The sequence below is a fragment of the Sphaeramia orbicularis genome, unplaced genomic scaffold (genome assembly GCF_902148855.1).
Source record: "Sphaeramia orbicularis unplaced genomic scaffold, fSphaOr1.1, whole genome shotgun sequence".
NCBI classification, from domain to species: Eukaryota; Metazoa; Chordata; class Actinopteri; order Kurtiformes; family Apogonidae; genus Sphaeramia; species Sphaeramia orbicularis.
In genome coordinates, this window is record NW_021941684.1 from 32,042 (window position 1) to 52,418 (window position 20,377).

Consider the following 20,377-nt stretch of genomic DNA (forward strand, 5'->3'; position numbering starts at 1 on the left):
AGCAATATGCTGAACTAGCTGTGGTTACTGTTTGACCAACACAGTCACACACAACGCCAGAGTTGCATTTGAAAACAGGGTTAATGACCACTTCATAATAAACACTACTGCTGCTATAAGCACTCACGCTAACACAAACACAGGTAACACTGTCTATAATGCTGCCGCTAAATCTAAAGCTAATGCTACACGCTAGGTTTGTTTACACTAACACTGACGCTAATCTTCATTGCACAAATAACATTACAGAATTATTGTAACTGATAGCATCTGGATGCTGCGTTATCACATGTAATGTTTGTTCTATGATTAGTCCAAAGTAAAGTACCTGTCCAGCAGAAACTCTGTGATCATCTCATCACTTTTCAGCTCCAGATGAGGCTGTTTTAGCCTCCGCCATCGCTCGAAAGCAGACCCGATGTTTATGCGTGTCTTGCCTCTTGCAGCATCGAGAATCCTCTTTTGTGCAGCTTTTTCTGCTTTAGTCTTTTTGAGCATCTTCTTCTCTGTTGTAGGCAGCTACTGCAGCGGAGAATCGCGGCTGGCATTGACCGCAGTGAGCAGCTGGGGGTGGAAGTGACTGGACAACAGAGGTGCGCAAGCAAGCGGTATAAGCAGAAGACAGTTGACGGGGGACACGGCTACAGATGACAGACAGGAAGCTCGGCCAATCATTTTATTCAGTCCGAATTAAATGATTGGTCAGACTTTTATCAGGAGTATTGAGGTTTTGCACAAACGTCACATGATCACGTGGTTTTCTGTTTACGATGCCATATTGGTAGGCAAGCTTTCCTTGGATCATACAATGTGTTAAACGATGGACTTGCTAAACTCCTGTGTGCCGTTTATTACTTAGCTTTCACCAAGTTTAGGTTAGGCATAAAGACTGCTCGGTTCCATTGGTGGCAGCAGTGGTTCTGTTCTGCTGACCGCTGTTTATAGTTATTACCGCGGTTACCGTAGCTTCTCAGTATAGTTAGTCTGTATGCCTGTTGCGCTTAGCAACATGGAAAAAAAGAATTGTCATCATGTGGTACGGTGATGAAGACCCCTTTAAACCCACCAGGAGGGCTTCCCCTGACCTATCACCCTTTAGAGAGAGAGTGATTGTGGATCTACCTGCTCCCTTTGCCGGCGATGGCAGCCAGAGTTTCCTCAGCTGGAAGTGGCAGTCGGAGCTACGGCGGGCGACACCGATGAGTTCAGCGGGGAGCTGGTGACAATACTCCCCCACAGGGCCAGACTGAGACTCATTTTCAGCCCTGGAGTTTCATACCTCAGACCGGCCCACTTTAGATTATGACCAATTATTATTAAAGTCATGTAATTATAACCTTACATGTTAGGTCTACACACTGTTCTGCAAAGCCTGAGACAAACAGAGCAGTAGAGAGACTGATTTTTTTCACAGTAAGTCAGCCACTTGCGGTTTGTTCCAACTTTGCTATTAAAAAACTTTTGGTATAGTGATATTAGGAGTTTGACGAGGATGATAAGAAAAAAATGTCTGTATATCCTGTGACTGAGGGTGAGCAAAGTAATCAAAGCTAACAACAGACTCGTCTTCATCTATCTCATTTTGGACTAGTGGTTCAGGGTTGTGCTGCTGAGCTGCTCCTCTGTCATCAGTAGACTCTGCTCTCCCTTTCACACTTCCTCCAATTTCTCTAGACTCGCCTGCACCTGGATCACAGTAAAAAATAATATCTACAGACATTTTGACTTACTTAACCAATTCAGATATTTACATTGGCAAAATATGCAGGCTTATTTAATATTACTTTATGCTATTGCCTTTCAGTTGTGGGCTTTGTGTATTTACTGTCTCACTTTTAATGATAAAAAATAAAATAGGTCAGGACTATCGTTTGGGTATAGAAAGTGGTTTTACTGGAACTAATGCTTGCTTGTTCACACAGTCTGTTCCAACAGCTCACCTTTTCCTTCCATCCTGACAGGAACAATCCCCTCATCACTACTGGCTCCTGGCTCTGCTTCTGACACTAAATCACATTTTAAAAATGGTCATAATTCTCAGCACAAATCTTCTATTTTCAAAGCCTTGGTGTCAGTTTCATTCATGTAGTGCTGAATCATGGAGCATCTCATAGCACCTTTCATACTGAACAGGCCTACACCACACTCTTCATTGGAGCCTATTTATTCTAATAATATTCACTCTATGAGCAGTCCTACCTGCCCACTCTGGACTTGTGGGCTCATGGCTGGTGCTGGATCTTCTTTCTGACTCTGAGGAGCTACAAGACAAAGTTTCCCAGTTATGTGGTGTCACATCATACTATTATTTAAATTGCATAACATTATGTTACACGCCACAATGCCACACAATTCATTGACTCGATAATTAACTAGCTTTAAAGGTGGTTTACCCGTTTCATCGTCCTCATTAGTTGTTTCCAACCGGGAGGTCGTTTTATACTGTATTTATGCATCATACCAGGTGTTTATTTGGAAACTACCCTGTTGAGCAGAGGGACACTTTGAAGGCTTCTTACGCAATCTTTTATTCTGAAAATACGGACGTCTACGTTTTATTTCTTGCGTATTTCCGTTTCCGCTTACTTCCTGACAGTTGCGAGGATGCCGGAGGTGTGATTAGCAGTAGCTAGATGTGTTAGATTCATATTTATGAAAAGCCATGGAAGACAAGGTACAGATACAAGACGCGATTAAAGTCCAAGGTGAAGTGGTTCGGAAACTGAAGTCAGAGAAGGCGAGCAAGGAGCAGGTCAGTCCCAGTGCTGCTGCAATGTGATCAGAGGGCAGGTTAAGCATGTGCTGAATAGCATGGTGGTGTTTAACACTCGGTTTGCTAACTGAGCAGCCATACGTTTGAAACTTGATTCATACGAATAGGAAAAACCCAGACCACATTGGCTTTTCTGTTTTATGATCAGCCTTTAATATCGATGCATCGTGTCCACAGCTGACTTGGACCGTCTCATTCTGGAGTCTCATCGTTTAGTCACGTATTCACAGTCTATAACTTGAATGGTTGCATATTTTAGTAAAACGCCCAGAATGAAAATGTCTTCTGCTTGTTTAAACACAGATATATTCTAATCACTTGATATTGCGTGACGTACAAGTGACAGTAAAGAGTCAGACAACGTAAGAAGGTACCCAATTTAAGCAATGTTCGGAGAAGTTCTGTAAACGACGTACCGTTTTAGTCCGTGCGTGTCATTCACTGTAAATCCTTCTATTACCTCAGCCACCGGTGAGTCAGGACTCAGGAAGAAGGAAATGTTTTTCCCTATCGTCAATTTCATATTAGAGCTTCACTGGCTAAAATGCTAATACACCTTTAGTGCCGTCCGCTAACGGTACACGACCGAGCCCGTTAGCTAACACTAACGTAAGCTAGCTTGTGACAGTGGGTTGACAGAAAAGTTGTCCAACGCATTAAAACCAACCTACATGTTTCATATGTAAAACGACCATTTGGACAACTGACACAATGCTTGTTGAGTTTTGTCTTTGTCTTGCTATAATGTGCAAGACAGCTGACGCAATAGTTGGTCTGGTTAACGCAGACGGGCGTTCGTGGGCATTTAGTGTGGACTGTCTTTATTAGTCTGTTCTTTTTCCAATTGGATGTCTGCTTTATTGTACTCCTTGTTAGATCACAAATACTAATGGGGATTTAACCAGATATTTCAGGGTTATCCACAGATTTGTAAAATGATGGATTACACTATTGATTGATTGATTGTCACTGAAGTCCACATTCACATATAAATCGAACCGGAAGCCTGTTGGACAAACACACTCATTACATCCAGTGGAAAAAAACAAAACAAAAAACAGAATCTTTTATCTGCAGCACATGGAAAATGTGTGCTCTTTTGTGCGTTTTGAATATGATCATTCAGTATGACCCCTTATATACTGCCTGTTGAGCTAATGATTTGAGCAGAAGTGCAGTGTCTGTCTACACTCCTGGCAAACAAATGAGGTAACCTCTTTTTATCATATTTTGGGCATGGGGCTGGGCAATGTGCCTGAAAGTCTGACAGTCTTCATATCAGTCAATATTTATAATTTTTTCAATGTAAAGGGTGATATTTAGTCCTGAGTGAAAGCTAATGGTTATATCGGAACATAAACACTTACCAACCAGTGGAAAATTAAAAAAGTCTGAGGTAGAGTATGCAGAACCAGAATGCTTCAGAATAGTCATTTCAGTCCATCGTGTCTCTTAACATCTCTCTTTTCTTTTAGTATGTAAGCCTAATGTGAAAACGGGACTAGGCAGTGTGTCAGATCAGTCGCAAATCAGATTTTTATGAATTAGGTTATCATATCAAATAGTTTATTCCAGCTCAAAGGCTGATCTTTGGTCCTGAATGAATAAGCCAGATGGTTACTTATGGTGTTAAAACATTTGTAAAATATGTAACAACTGATAAGAATATACAAGTCACAAAGATGTTTTGACTTTAGATGAGCACTGATTATGTGATTTACTGCTCATCTTTTCATTTTCTGTTTTTGGTGTACCCAAATGTGAAAACTGGGAAGTTCATATTCACCAAGACAAATGACATAAAGGGAAGTTAATTGTGATTTAAGCTCCAGTTTTATGGTTGGAACCTGACAATGATTACCAAACAGCTGAACATTTCACAAATGTACATTCAAAGCTAATGATGAGATGTTTGTTCAACAATAATCAATATAAATCAATACATACACAAGTAATTGGGTTTGTTTTAACTGAGAACAAATGAAAGGTGTATACTGTGATAAATATATTATTACCAGATAAAAATATATCATAATTATATTTCACCTCCCAGCCGTATATGAAACAAAGTTTCAAACATGCTTGCAAAGATGCATAACCTGCATTTTTGTGTTTTATTGTCACATATTTAGCCTCTGTTCAGTCAAAGACCAGTCCCACAAAACATGATGAATAAAGGTTACATAATTGCATCCAGGATTGTGTCTGTGTTGATGTGTGTGTGGGCTGTGATAGGTGGGCTGCTTTGATTGACTTGATACATCTCATGTTCTATCCTCCATGCTGTGATGATGATGATGATTCGTCATGCCCCGCCCACCAGTAGTGCTAGGGTTGCTTACCACTTTTCTCCTGTTCTTCCTGCCTGACCCTGAATGACCTCCACCTGCCTCAATCTTCATCGCCTTCATCTACCTCACTCGGCCTGCTTGGATTCTACTATACCACTCCTCTTCACCTCCTTGTTCAACATCTACTGACACTGGGATTGGCTGATAATGCTGACCTGGGACAATGCTTATGGATCATCCTGAACTTTATGGATTTTCCTTTTGATTTTAACCTGTCGTCTGTGATTGTGGATAAACATGCTGGCCATGATTTGTGTCCGGTCTTGTGCTGCGGTGATGGGCTGTCGGGCTGCAACATGTGTCCGATCTGTACATTCTTTTTCTGGGATCACTGTTGCTCAGGTAAGGCTGTGGTTTGAGTGATTGTTTGATTGGTTGTTAGGATTGTTGCTCATGTCTAAAGCTGCAGACTCATACCATGGGGTTGGTGTATCTGTTGCAGATCGATGAGGAGGTAGCCAAACTACTGGAGCTCAAGGCTCGGCTAGGAGGAGATGATGGCAAACACCAATTTGTCCTCAAGACAGCAAAGGTAAGATCGCACACAGCATTGTCACTGCAGGACAAGCAGTGACAATACACTACTCATTTTACAACAAAATGTGAATACGTGTAACTAGAATTGTGTGTTTGTACAAAGATTAAGGTTTATTAAGTATCCTTAAATGCGCCACAGATGTGATGTTCAGTGTAACCACTGTAGCTTAAAGCCAAAACTAACTAAAGAAATAACAGTTTCAAATCATGGAGCCAATAATGTGATTGTTTTTCTGTCAGGGAACGAGAGACTACAATCCCAAACAGATGGCCATCAGAGAGAAAGTCTTCAACACCATCATCAGCTGCTTCAAACGCCACGGAGCAGAGACCATTGACACACCTGTGTTTGAACTGAAGGTCCATTTTTACTTATGTATTTTTTGTGCATAAACGTTTCCATGCTCTCAGAGTCAAACTGAAATATCTAATTTCTTCACATAATGTCTATGTTGGTACACAGGAAACGTTGACAGGGAAGTACGGAGAGGATTCAAAACTCATCTACGACCTCAAAGACCAAGGAGGAGAGCTGCTGTCCCTCAGATATGACCTTACTGTATCCTTAAAACACAAGACCAGAACAGAGCTACAGAACAAAAGTCCACATAGCCCTTCACCTGTCACCTAACTGGGATAAATTTGGGCACATGTCACAGCTGTATAGCTCATAAATCTTGCTGTCATATTATTCAATTGGGATTAGGGAAAACTGTCAGTTTTCTAAACACTGTTATTTCTATGCAAGTTTTTTGTTTATATAACAAGACCTAAATCAGACCATTACCTGTTCATGCAGTTATGGCCAGAAATCTGGATATTGAGGTCGACCTTAACCTTTGATTTTTGAGAACCAAAATCAAATCTGTTCATCATGACATGAGGTCATAGGTCATTTGGCCAAGTATCACATTTTGTCAAACAATAACGTGACATAGTGACAGAATGTGTTTTAAAAATGAGGTTAGGTCGGCTGTTACTTTTCCAAATGCAGAGTTAGAGACTCCTCAGGTCAGTATTGATCAGATTTTGGCTTATGACCAAATACCTGCAAAGACCAAGCATAATATCCCATCAGCCCCAACTGTTATTTGAAGCAGTACTAATATGGGTGTGTCAAATGTACATATATTGGCCATTGAGGTTGAAATTGAACTCTGTCCCTCCCTGCAGAGAACAGCTCTAGTCCTTAATTTGTCCTTTCTCAGGTCCCCTTTGCTCGCTATCTGGCCATGAACAAGATCACCAACATCAAGCGTTACCACATTGCTAAGGTCTATCGCCGCGACAACCCAGCCATGACTCGTGGACGTTACAGAGAATTTTACCAGTGTGTGAGTGTCCATGTGGAATCCATTTGCGGAGCCCGTAACATGAAGTGTATCTGGGACATGGTCTCTTGCTGCTGAATAACTGAATGCATGTGTCCTTTCAGGATTTTGACATAGCAGGGCAGTATGATGCTATGATTCCTGATGCTGAGTGCTTGAAGATCGTCTATGAAATCCTCCATGAGCTGGACTTAGGAGACTTCCGCATCAAGGTGAAGCAGTTCACTTAGGTTTACTGAAGACTTGGATCTATGTGTGTCACTTCTATAACCTTGTTGTCAATCTCCAGGTCAATGACAGACGCATCCTTGATGGGATGTTTGCTGTCTGTGGTGTTCCAGACGACAAGTTCCGCACCATCTGTTCAACAGTGGACAAACTGGACAAGGTGTGATGACGTTTTACTGCAGAGTGCAGTCTCTATCTTCATTTCCACATTCAGTCCTATAAATGTTCTTCTTTGGTTTTTCATTGCAGATGTCCTGGGAGGATGTGAAGAAGGAGATGGTGAATGAGAAGGGCCTGTCGGAGCAGGCAGCTGACCAGATTGGGGAGTATGTCAGTATGCAGGGTGAGGCCACATATGTGAATACTGGATCACAGCTTAACCTGGCCTCAGCCTCCCTTGTAAAACAAAACAAAAAAAAAAACAAAACTATTTCCTTGTGGAGGAGTAGAGTGATGGAGTCTGTGTAACTAAAGGTCTCGTTCATGAATGAATGAATGTTCCTGCTCTCACCTATGGTAGTACCTGGTGGGTAATTGTCAAACAATGGAGAATGCAGATGCAAGTGGTAGAAATTTTTGTTTTGTATTGCTACATCTGATTTGACAAAATTTTGAGTTGATTACAGCCCCATGGTTAATGCTTTCCAAGTCATATTGTGCCTTTTATTTAATATTAGAAAGACAGGAAAGAAGGCCAGAGAAATTAGTTGAAACAAGTGGAAAAAGTAAACAGAGCTTGCTAATACCCCTGCCCGGTCGCACCATACTTTGCCCCTCCTTCTCACTGATACCTTGTCTACCCAGGGATTAATTTTGAGTCTGAACTTTCAATCTTTTCAAAAAGTAAAAAAAAAAATGAAAAAAAAAAAAAAAAAAAAAAAAAATGGAGAGAAAGGCACATGTAAAGAATGTGTGTGAAATTTGAAAAGAATTGGTTGAGTAATGTCTGAGAAATCAGTTGGACAAAAATTGTAAGTTGAAAGGTTAAAAAATGTGTAAAAAATTCATAAATTGAAATTCAGCCATCAAACAGGGTACTGCATCTCTTGTAGTGATAAAGAATATGTGTGTGGGGCGGGCAGCGGGTGTAATAAAAACCTTTATTACTAGGATTTGAGCCTTGGTCATTGTGACTAGGGGCCGTTTACATGGCGTCGGATTCAGTCGACTCCGGGAAGATTTCATCGCGGATTAGCCTTCTGTTAACATGGAAACGGTGCCTAGAGTGCCTGAATCCGGAAACTTTTGATACCAGGGTCCAGGGTGGAACGTTGTCGATACGCTCCGCATTTCAGCTCCGTGTTAATGCGAGTCGGAGCGTTCCGGGGTAAAATATGACGTCACCGCATGCGCGCGCAGCCAAGAACCACCAGTTAACCCACTCCAGGCCAGTTGGTGGCGGTAATGCGCCTCCAAGCTGGTTTGCCAGCCTGTATGACACAATAAAGCTGCAGAAAAAGAAGGAACAACCACAACAACAATGGCCGGTTTCAGAACAACATACGTGCTGCTAACTGTGCTCAGCTCGTCTGTTCAGACAAAGAAGTCCTGCGTCTTTGTACGACCACTCCCCATTGTTGTTGTAAATAGTGTTGTCCGCCTCTTCTTCTTCTCCTCATTTAAAGGCTGTCTAAACCGGAAATCGTTTGTGCGCAGGCGCATGTTTTACCGCCACTGTTTCACTACAGCTCTACATCGCCAGCTACTGGTCTGACATGGCCACTACAGCGTATTCAGCCGTCCTCGCGGACTCATGTTAACGCAGATCGTTATCATAGCGGCTTCGTCTTAACGCGGAATGATTTTATAACGCAAAGGAGGAATCTTTGCGGAGTGTTGCCGTGTAAACGTACCCTAATGATTAACGTCCTTGAAGGCTTCACCACCAGGTCACTCCATGTAAACTCTAAGCACCCAGTGGTGGTCCTCTGCTCTGTTTAGCTTATATGAGAACTCTTAACAGCTAAGGTGTTTTAGTAAAGAGCCAAACAGCTAAAAGAAGACTGAATACTGGAGTTTGAGAAAGAAAGAAAGAAAGAAAGTTTTTCCTCACCACTAATGCCAAGTGTTTGCTCCTGGACGATTCTGTTAATTGTCTGAGAATTGGCCTATCAAGAGTCTGGTTTTGACCAGCTCCAAATGTAAGGTGTCATGAGATAACTATTATGATTTGTTTATGAGTACATGAACAGTAAACAGTTATGTGTGTGGTAGGTGGGATGGACCTGGCAGAGCACCTCCTTCAGGATCAGAAGATGTCTCAGAGTAAGCAGGCATGTGCAGGTCTGTCAGATATCAAGCTGCTCTTCAGTTACCTGCAGCTCTTCCAGGTCACAGACAAGGTGAGACATGTGACTGTGCATCATTATTCATTATGTAGAGCTGAAATGATTTATTGACACAAATTGATTTTAAAAACATATTCAATTACATCCAATTACAATTTTCCTTCATTTCCTAAATTTCGCTGCCTATAAACATAGCTTTGCTGTTGTTTCACACGGACTCTTATTTTGATGGACATGATGCCAGGATCACCACAAACAACAGAAGAGAGGAGGACAAAAAGGCAGAAAATGTCTATATGCTCACTTTTCCACATTGGAGCCATCACTTAACTCCTTTAAACTCTTTAACCTTTTATGTTTGCCTATTTCTTCAGTTGTATTTTAGTTCCATCTTAAGTTGTTATTAAGTTGGATACAAATGTTTTGAAGACTGCTGTGCACATTTGTCGATTTTATATTTTATATATATATATATGTATATATATATATGTGTATATATATATATATATATATATATATATATATATATATATATATATATATATACATATATAAAATTTATATTATACATAGATTTTGTATATATATATATATATACACACACACACACACACACACACACACACACACAGGGTGGGGAAGCAAAATTTACAATATTTTGAGGCAGGGATTGAAATACAGTGTATGACCAATTAGTTTATTGAAAGTCATGAGAATTTATTTGCCACAAGAAAATTTACATAATAGAAAATGTTTTTATTCTATGTGTCCTCCTTCTTTCTCAATAACTGCCTTCACACGCTTCCTGAAACTTGTGCAAGTGTTCCTCAAATATTCGGGTGGCAACTTCTCCCATTCTTCTTTAATAGTATCTTCCAGACTTTGTCGTAATAGTTTTGCTCATAGTCATTCTCTTCTTTCCATTATAAACAGTCTTTATGGACACTCCAACTATTTTTGAAATCTCCTTTGGTGTGACGAGTGCATTCAGCAAATCACACACTCTTTGACGTTTGCTTTCCTGATTACTCATATGGGCAAAAGTTTCTGAAAAGGTATGGATAATAGTGTTAGGTATGATTATGACATCAATATATGTTTGGTTTCAAAACAATTGGCGTAGTGCCTGCTGAGAAAAAAAAACTAAATGTTCATTGTAAATTTTGCTTCCCCGCCCTGTATATATGTGTGTGTGTGTGTGTGTGTGTGTATATATGTATATATATGTATATATATATATATATATATATATATATATATATATATATAGAGAGAGAGAGAGAGAGAGAGAGAGAGAGAGAGAGAGAGAGAGAGATACTGTTGTTGTTTCAGCTGATTCAGGAAAAAAGGACATGTAGTCAATTTCAGACATGTCTTTTTCACATTTTTACTATATTTTTTTTCACTTATTCAAATAATTGTGTAATGGAATGTAAAACATTATTGGTAGATTAACCAGTTAATAAAATAATTGATAGGTGTAGCTCTATCATTGTGTTTGCGCTTCTCTAACACATTACTGCCCTCACTGTTGCTGTGTGTCACAGGTGGTGTTTGACCTGAGTCTGGCCCGTGGTCTGGATTATTACACGGGAGTCATTTATGAGGCAGTGCTGACCCAGGCAGGTGTGGCCTCAGTCACCACCGAAGCCCAGAATGGGGCCCCAGGGTCCACAGAGGAGAGCGTGAGCGTGGGCAGTGTGGCCGGTGGGGGGCGCTACGACGGCCTGGTGGGCATGTTTGACCCCAAGGGCAGAAAGGTGCCCTGTGTGGGAGTGAGCATTGGCATCGAGCGAATCTTCTCTATCATGGAGCAGAAGGCCGAGGTGAACACAGCTGCCTCCCCTCACTCCACACATTCCATGTCTGTCAGTGTTGTATTTGGTCCAGGTAGTTTTAGTTTCACAATTTTGGGAGCAGACTTTACAAACATGGCATGACTATGTCTAATAGTGAAGACGAGCATTTCTACACACACCATGTGAAGAGGTCCGTCTTCCCTTTGTTTTTCCTTTCTATTTTATTTATCGGTGACAATAGCCTTGTGTAAGCCACCTTCCTCTTAAGTCCAAACGATCTAAAACTTTTCACACTGTTTATCAACTGGATCATTGTTGACCTTGATCTGCCCTGAGACCATTTCTCTTATTTGGAACAAAGACCAGCTGGTGGGTGCAGACTGTGATGTGGGAGAGGTTTCATACCATGATTCATGATCAAACCTAATAATCTACATGAAATACAATAAAGGTTTAAAGGTGTGTAACATCAATAGGTCACCAGTACTCAGACTAATATTGGCTGGGTTCTGCTCAGGTTTCAGCAGAGAAGGTCCGGACCACAGAGGTGCAGGTGATGGTGGCGTCTGCTCAGAAGAACCTACTGGAGGAGAGACTCAAACTCACTGCAGAGCTGTGGAATGCTGGCATTAAGGTATGTTTTATATTCACTACATTCATACTCAGAAAGGTGAACATGAAATGACAAGATGTGGGATTTTTTTTGGTTACTGAATCAGACCCCATTTATTCCCAGTATTAAAATGTGATCTGTATGTGGATCAGGAAAAGGTGTAATGTGTTGTGATTGGATTTCCATCAAATCTACCTGAAAACATCTGGTGATAGTCTGGCTCACAATGTGGACAGTCAGTGTAAACACTAACTATACAGCATGCTACCATTATTGTATCATTACATATTAATTGTTCTATAAATACGAGGGCATATCAAAACTTTTTGAGCCTCACACAGAAAGAGCAAGATATTTGGATTTATACTGCTTTATTATTCAGCATAGTCCCCTTCCAACTCCACTCACTTGTTGCATCTAGTTTGCCACTCACTGATACCCAATCAGTAGAACTCAACATCTTGGTCCCCTAACCAGGCCTCCGCAGCAGCAGTCAGCTCATCATCATCCTCAAATCTCTGGCCCTGAAGGTGTTTTTTCAGCCTGGGAAAGAGTTGGAAGTCGCTGGGGGCTAGGTCTGTAGAATAGGGTAGGTGAGGGAGGAGTTTGTAGCCACAGTGGTGCACAGTTTCCATTGCAACTTGGCTGGTGTGGACATTGTCCTGGTGAAGCAGAATCTCACAACAGATTTTTCCGTGGAGTTTCTCCTTGATGGCTTGGCACACCTGCGTCAGTAGGTTAGTGTAATATTTCCCATTCATTGTGGTTCCATGGGGCAGGCAATCAATGTGGACCACTCCTTTGCTGTCCCAGAAAATGGTCGCCATAGCCTTCTTGGTGGAACTGGTGGCTTTGAACTTCTTTATCTTTGGAGATGTGATGTTTTTCCATTCCAGTTTCCTGTTTGCTGTCTGGATCATAATGATAAAGCCAGGTTTCATTCAGGTTTACATCCCTAAAATGAAAATCATCTGGGTTAGTGTTGTACCAAGTTAGCAAGGCTCTGCTGATGGTGACCCTCAATAGCTTCATGCCACCTAAAAGCATTCTGGGGACCCATCTTCGCACACCTTAGAAATGTGGAGTTTATCATGAAGTATGCTGTGCATGGATCCATATGAAAGGCCTCTTATTTCTTCTAACTCATGGAGAGTGATGTGGTTTGTGCACAGTGTCAGTGTTTAGCGGGCTGGTACTGGTTGATGACCATCCTGACTGATGTCATCTTCTGAACTCTCTCTGCAATGCTGGGTGATGGTTGCAATGCTGGAATTCCTTCACCCGGTGTTTGATGGTTGCAGAGGAAGGAGAAGACTCCCTATAGATGAGTTTCAGTGTTTACTAACAACAGTGATGCGCACGCAACTGGGAGGTAAAAACATGAGTACCAGCTACCAGCTGGCTCACATCAGCCGCGTACACCTCCAGGCTCTCCCTTGGAACTCGTGAACGAGCCGATATGCTAGCTCTAAAATGGTCCATTAACTGTCTCTGTCCAAAAGCTTACCCCATCTTCTGTTTCACGGCCACATAATTTGACTTGACCGCATCGGGAAGGCTGTCCCATAGTAGAAAAGCAGACTTGCATAGACGGGTGGAGAGTACTGTCACCAGCTCCCCGCTGAACTCACCGGTGTCACCTGCCATAGCTCCGACTACCACTTCCAGCTGAGGAAACTCTGGCTGCCATTGCCAGCAAAGGGAGCAGGTAGATCCACAATCGCTCTCTCTCTACAGGGTGATAGGCTAGGGGAAGCCCTCCTGGTGGGTTTAAAGGGGTCTTCATCACCGTACCACATGATGAGAATTCTTTTTTTTTCATGCAGCTAAGTGCAACAGGCATGCAGGCTAACTATACTGAGAAGCTACGCTAACCGCGGTAATAACTATAAACAGCGGCCGGCAGAACAGAACCACTGCTGCCACCAGTGGAACTGAGTGGTCTGTATGCCTAACTTATACTTGGTGAAAGCTAAGTAATAAACGGCACACAGGAGTTTAGCAGGTCCATCGTTTAACACGCTATGAACTCGGCGTTACTTCCGCCTCCAAGACTTAATGTATGCATACGTCACAAGAAACTCATCTAAAAACAGCAGTCAATCACTCTTCAACCATTTGGGGGCTGGCCAAGCGGTAACAGACGGACAGCCTTGCTACATTTTTGTTTGCCCTTTCACGACTATTTATGGTAAAAAGATGAATGATATCTCATTTTGCAGGGAATAATGGGCACTTTTAGATGTGGAATTGGAAGAAAAATGTTTTGACCTAATTTTCTGGCTTAAAAATAGTAAAACCCCCCATGGTAATGGATGGACAGAAAATTAAGATCTGTTTTTGACTACTTTATAAAACCTGCCTTAAAGTGCAGTTCCAATTTTCATAAAACTAAAATCTTTACTGTTGGTCCTCTAGGGGGTCTGTTTTGCAAAATAGTAAACGGTTTGTATTTTTTCAACAGCTAAGGGCATAAAATAGCAAGAGATTTGCTAAGTGTTTCAGTAACGGATGGACAAGGGAGAAGAATTATAAATGTAAATTATTTGTTCAGGATATTTATTAGTATATACATTGCATATATAATATTTACAAAGTGAAATACCTTAAACTAATTTAATATATTTTAACATATATCTATCTCAGTTTATCAGATATTTGTAACCACTGTAAAAAAGAGTAGCAAAAGGTTTTTAAATGGACCTTACAACTTATCATAAGTATAATATAGGTCCAATAGAAGAGGATCGCAGTTATGCTTTGAATTGCACTGATGGACAAAGAATGCAAACATAAATTTATGCTGAATATAATGCCACCTAAGTATTTTTAAAACATTTTTCTAAAAAATAAAATCTCGTGCCTGACACTAGAAGTAATGTACTTTCAAAAATATATGTCTTCAAAGGGTGATTTTAAATGTATTTTTTGATCTAGATGTCAACCTTCCCTTGGCCTGCCCCTTTGGCAAGATTGACCCTTCAGAACTACACTCACAGTCAATGAAAACTTTGAGACCATATTTTTTGACATCATTTTTATTTTGAAACCCTAAACTGGAATTTTTTCATATAAATCATTTGTTCAGGATATTGGGATACAGAAACAAAAATCTAAAGTTTCAAGAATAATTTCAAAACAAAAAACTTAACAAAAGAAAATGGCACCTGCCAAACACAAAGTCACAGCAGTAGCGGTCCTGGTCGGGAGGTGTCACTCTCTCTCGCCCTGGGCACGGTCTATCGTCAACAGAGCCTGTCGTGTTGTGGCATTCAACCAGGTTTCTGATTGTGGGTTGGGAACAGCCCATACGCCTGGCTATATCACTATAGCTCAAACCGGCCTCCACTGTACCCAGTGCCCGGAGACGTTATTCATGTGATAGATGTGGCATGATGCCGTTCACTGGACTAACAATGGTGGCCTTTTTTGGGCCTTTATATAGGCTTTCAAAACCAATCCTCAAATTGTGTAGATACCCACTGAGTATTGCTCAATGTGTATTTGGTCCACTTTTGCGAAGAGACCAACCCATGTGCAATGAACAGAGACAACATGACAACTCATCATTATCTCAAGTACCCGAGCACTAAGTCATCAATAAATCCACAATGAATAATTACAACCCCCCTTACAAGTAGAAATATGCATACATTTCCACCTCAGAGTTTCTGTTGATTGTCAGTATAGAAACTTTATCACTGCTCTATACTTACAGGGTGTCCCATAAGTCTCCATACATAGGAAAAATAAACGTTTCTTGACATAAACCGTTTTTATTTATATAATATGCTCTATATGACTGCCATTTTGTTGGGAACACATTTCAATGCGTGTCCTCCACTGCTGAAGAACTACAGGGTGTCCCGTAAGTCTCCATACATAGGAGACATAATACATTCCATACATATATGGTTCTAACATGTATTTCTTTATATTTCTTCTTTATAGTTCTTCAGCAGTGGAGGACACGCATTGAAATGTGTTCCCGACAAAATGGCAGTCATATAGAGCATACTATATAAATAAAAATGGTTTATGTCAAGAAATGTTTATTTTTCCTATGTATGGAGACTTAAGGGACACCCTGTATAAAGAAGAAATATAAAGAAATACATGTTAGAACCATATATGTATGGAATGTATTATGTCTCCTATGTATGGAGACTTATGGGACACCCTGTAGTTTTGTCCATTTTTCCAACTCACTGGGGGGTATGTCTCTTCCACAGTGTTGTGACTAAGCAATTGCACCCAGCAATACGATCCTGCAGTCTGTAGCTGAGACATTGATGTACATCAGGTGTGGTGCATTGTACTGTCCGACTTGAAAAAATGTGCGAGGCTCAAAACGTTTTGATATTCCATTGTACATCCAGCCCATGCATCTCCAACTGTGGTATCATTCACCTCTGACCCTTGAGTAACACTGATCTCCTGAAAGATTCATGATGTTGGAGCTTGAAGATATGACATGTTGAATAGAAAGTAGCTCATTGTAATGCAAAAGGTAATGAAGAAAGCAGAAAATGAAGACTAATTTGTCCATTTCTGAAGAGCTGGATGTGGCAATATGTTGCAACTACATTAATATTAGTCAGAGCAGAGCCAGACACCAATAGATGACTGTGAGTAATCCTGGTAATGCTAACATTCAAAGGGGCTTTTCTGATAACGGGATAATGTTATCTGGTTATAACATCATGTCATAGATTTCCAACACTTAAAATGACAAATGGACAGATTCTGCTCTGAGGGGCAGAAATCTTATCTCAGTGAGAACGAGAACACACAAAAAAAGAAAATGTTATCTGGATAATGTGTCAGTGTTTTACTTTTGTCCTCTCGTTTCTGAAATTTTCTCTTAAATGAAGAGTTCTGAAACTATGACTCGGAAGTAATCATTCAGATTCAGAGATTTTTAGTGTGTTTAGTGTTGTGTCTAATGATTATTTAGGCATGTATGTGTCATTTACATTCTGCCTATATAGGCATAAAAGGTATAAAGGAACATTTTTTTTTTACACATTAAGAAGACCTTTAGATGAGGGGATACCAGACTTCTACAGTTTCAGGACCCAGAATTACAAAAATTAAACATTAATTGATGTCTAAATTTAAAAAAATGATTAGAACCCTAACAAAACATTACCCATGGCATCGCAGATTAAAAGTCCAGGATAGCAAAAAACTCAGTATCATACGACAATTCTTTTGAGTATATTGCTTGTTATAAAAATCGTGAGTACTTCTGTTCTAAGTGGTGTTCCCCTTTTATTACACTTCTTACTCATTTTACTTATAGAGGACAATTTCAGCATTTTTGAAAATGAAACAACAATATCTATATTAGTTTCTATTTTCTAAATACAAATAAGTTGGTTGGTGAAAACGCTGAAAATCATTGTATTGGCTTGAGTCTTTATTTACCTGAGTAGAGTGCAAATATTTTAGGTAGTTCTCTTAATATAGGCATGTACATAACACATAGACTTTATAAAGTTACAAGCATTTTCACTGTGTTAGGTGTGGTAAGAAAAAGTTACATTAAGAATATGAACATGTTCATGCACATGCATTGTTCCTAGCCCATGAAGTATAAAGAGAGAACAGTCCAGGGCCATCATTCTAGGTAAAGTGCAGTGTAGTCGTTTTAAACCTGTATGCTGTGGCATTTGCAGGCAGAGGTGATGTACAAGAAGAATCCCAAACTGCTGAGCCAGCTGCAGCACTGTGAGGAGTCTGGGATCCCCCTGGTGGCCATACTGGGAGAACAGGAGCTGAAGGATGGAGTGGTCAAACTGCGTGTGGTGGCCACCAGAGAGGAGGTATCACATACAGTGGACATCCATACTGCACCTCACCTCAGGACCATATGAAACACATTGTACACAGGAAGAGCAGAGCATTGTAAATGCTCTGGACTATAGCACTGTTTCCCAAACTTCACAATAACAAACCATTGCAACCTCACCCACAACCAGCCTCATAAGAACCAGATCAGTGTTCATGACCATTTTATTGGATCACATGATAAACTCTTGAATAGGTAGACCAGCTATTCAGACCTCATGGTCCACTTCATATACATTTAACAGTATTGGTGACATGGCAAGATTATTTTGGTTGTCTTCAGAATTTGATCAATTACTGAGGTTGCAACAGAGGACTGCAAAAGGCTTTTAATTTGTAAAACAGTTACAAGAAATGGAGACCACAGACTGTAAATAGTGGACAAACTTATTGGTTTGTGAACCATGATTCTGAACCCTTGACATGCATAATATGGCTGTGACATCAAGAACTGAGCGGCGCTGGAGAAGAGTGAGGAATGAAATTGAAACTTACTGAAAATACAGGTAATATGTAATAACAAATAACCTCAAATACCCTTTATAAGCACCTTTATGAAAAATTCCACTACATTTTAAAAGATTTCTAATCCTTTCTTGTCCCTGCATGAGATCATTCATGCCGCAAGCCAAAAGGAAACTAGTTGCTTTAAATCATGTTACACTGTCTTCCATTAGAGAATTCAGCTTATCTGTTACAGAAATCTTGACCAAAGCCTTAAAGTGATGATGTCCAGAGGTCCGCAATTGTTACTACTCTGTTCTTTCCCAAAAGAGCACAAACATTGCCATGGCTGAAGTCACATCAGACACAAGTACAGTGTCATAAACAAACGTAAATAGTTTCACCTCCTTAATAAATGCTAGCATGTGCAGATGCATTTGAAAACAGTAATGTGAAAGTCGTGATGTGCAAACATACTAATAACAGCTAAATTGCACTTTTGCTGAATGAATACATCAGCTAATGGAACTAAGTTACACTGTTCAAGTATCAGTTAACCTCATAAAAGAATCCTCTGATGGTCTTGCAGGTAAGTCATTTAACACAACTACAGCTAAGCTGCTAGTCAGGGACAAAAAGAAGTAGGATTCAATAAATAAGAGGTCTGAATGTCAAAGTTAGTAGCTGAGATGATGCAAAATTCCTCCCTGTACCATTGTGACAGATGATAAAACAAGTTATAGAAACCAAAACCATTTTTTGCACCCGCTGTAAACATTTTTAATCCTGCTGTAAAGTTTGACAATTTAACATCTATGGAGATAGATTTGCTTTCAGATTTTGGATTTGTTTTTAGCTTTAGACTGTATCGTGTAGGTTTTTTAAAAAAAAACTCAACACTACTACATTGTGGCCATTTGTGTTCGACTTTAAACTGTTTTACTTGTACACTGGCCTCAGTTTGGAGCCAAGGTCTGTGGTTCAATTTCATGACTGCTACAAATTCTATGGTCAGTCACCTGTGGACATTTCTGTGGTCCCCTGCTGGTACCAGTCTCTGAAACAGGATGAATTACAGCTGGTTCTGTCTTTTCACATGCTGACTGTTTTGACTCCATGTTTAACCCTGCTGCTCCAACTTTGTGTTCACAGGCTGACATTTCCAGAGCTGACCTTATAGATGAGATTAGGAGGAGGACCTCTGACCCCTAATGACTCTGCATCATGCATCTATACAACAGCAACAGAACATGTGCTCTGCTCACACCTGTACAGAATCCTGCACCTATACGAGCATGTTTGATATGGGTGCAGCCCTGAAAACAAACTCACACATCCATACTTGTACCGTCATAGCTGCCACAGAGACCGGTGTTTATGGAGGATGTTGCACACAGTATCAGATGAGGGAGCCAATAACAGTAGATATGTTGAAGATTTGTTCTTAAAGGGAATACCATCATTGGAGCTCAGACCTGAATTCAGTGACAGAATATATGAAATGTTAGATTTTTTGGATTTTGTCTGGCAGACTTTGTGTCGATGTAAAGGTGTGCACTAAGGCTTGCTGAGGAAAAAGTTCTAGGGAAACAAAAAATTCTATCAAACTGGAGGTTTATGTAGTGATTGTTTAGGAAAAAAGAAACATTTTGTGCATACTGCTTGTTTCAGCTATTCAGGACCAAGCTGGAAAACTCATGTTTACTTTCTGTTATGACTCATTATTTGCTGCAGTTGAACTCCTTTCTGCTTGTATCATACCTGTTCTGTCTGGTGGCAAAAATAAACATATTCCGGTTATCAGTGTGGGTTTTCACTCTATTTATCCAATTCTTCTACATTTTTTTAATGGGCTGATCCTAATAAGTTATTCTGTGTGTTTATTCTGTCGCCAAATAAATTGTTCCACAGTAAATTTAACAAGACACAAATTACACATCAGAATGGATGGAAAGTTCAAGAATGCCCTTCTATGACTTTCTATTATACCTGCTATTATAATATAGGGGGTACTAGGAATTCTGTCCATCCTGAGATTTTTGTCTGATTTTTTTTTTGTACACTATTCACCCAGTTCTTTTAAAATTTCACATGTTTGCAAGTGCTTTTCTCTCAGTTTTTGCCTTTTTTTTTTTCAAACATTTAAAAGGTTTTCAAAAG

At 40.2% G+C, this 20,377-nt stretch overlaps 1 protein-coding gene across 3 annotated transcripts; it reads left to right on the top strand.

Annotated features, from left to right (window-relative positions):
- Positions 1–2,569: 2,569 nt before the first annotated feature.
- On the top strand, positions 2,570–20,020 carry LOC115416803 (histidine--tRNA ligase, cytoplasmic). 3 transcript variants are annotated; one of them, XM_030130681.1, is made up of 14 exons: positions 2,614–2,752; positions 5,097–5,466; positions 5,567–5,656; positions 5,902–6,021; positions 6,125–6,220; positions 6,870–6,995; positions 7,097–7,204; positions 7,282–7,380; positions 7,470–7,563; positions 9,435–9,562; positions 11,056–11,334; positions 11,825–11,941; positions 17,602–17,748; positions 19,370–20,020. In XM_030130681.1, exons 2-14 carry the CDS (start codon positions 5,362–5,364, stop codon positions 19,427–19,429), a joined length of 1,569 nt encoding a protein of 522 aa, XP_029986541.1. In that variant the 5' UTR covers positions 2,614–2,752; positions 5,097–5,361; the 3' UTR covers positions 19,430–20,020. The 3 variants fall into 3 exon arrangements, with proteins under 3 accessions (XP_029986543.1, XP_029986541.1, XP_029986542.1); XM_030130682.1 differs by having other exon boundaries at positions 2,638–2,752; positions 5,100–5,466; XM_030130683.1 differs by lacking the exon at positions 5,097–5,466 and having other exon boundaries at positions 2,570–2,752.
- Positions 20,021–20,377: the final 357 nt, after the last annotated feature.

Bases quoted from the DNA above. Each gene is read 5' to 3' on its own strand.
- LOC115416803 (XM_030130681.1), top strand. From the start codon at position 5,362: ATGCTGGCCATGATTTGTGTCCGGTCTTGTGCTGCGGTGATGGGCTGT. The intron at 6,022-6,124 runs GTCCATTTTTAC...GTTGGTACACAG, and splicing joins CACCTGTGTTTGAACTGAAG to GAAACGTTGACAGGGAAGTA. The intron at 9,563-11,055 runs GTGAGACATGTG...TGTGTGTCACAG, and splicing joins TCTTCCAGGTCACAGACAAG to GTGGTGTTTGACCTGAGTCT.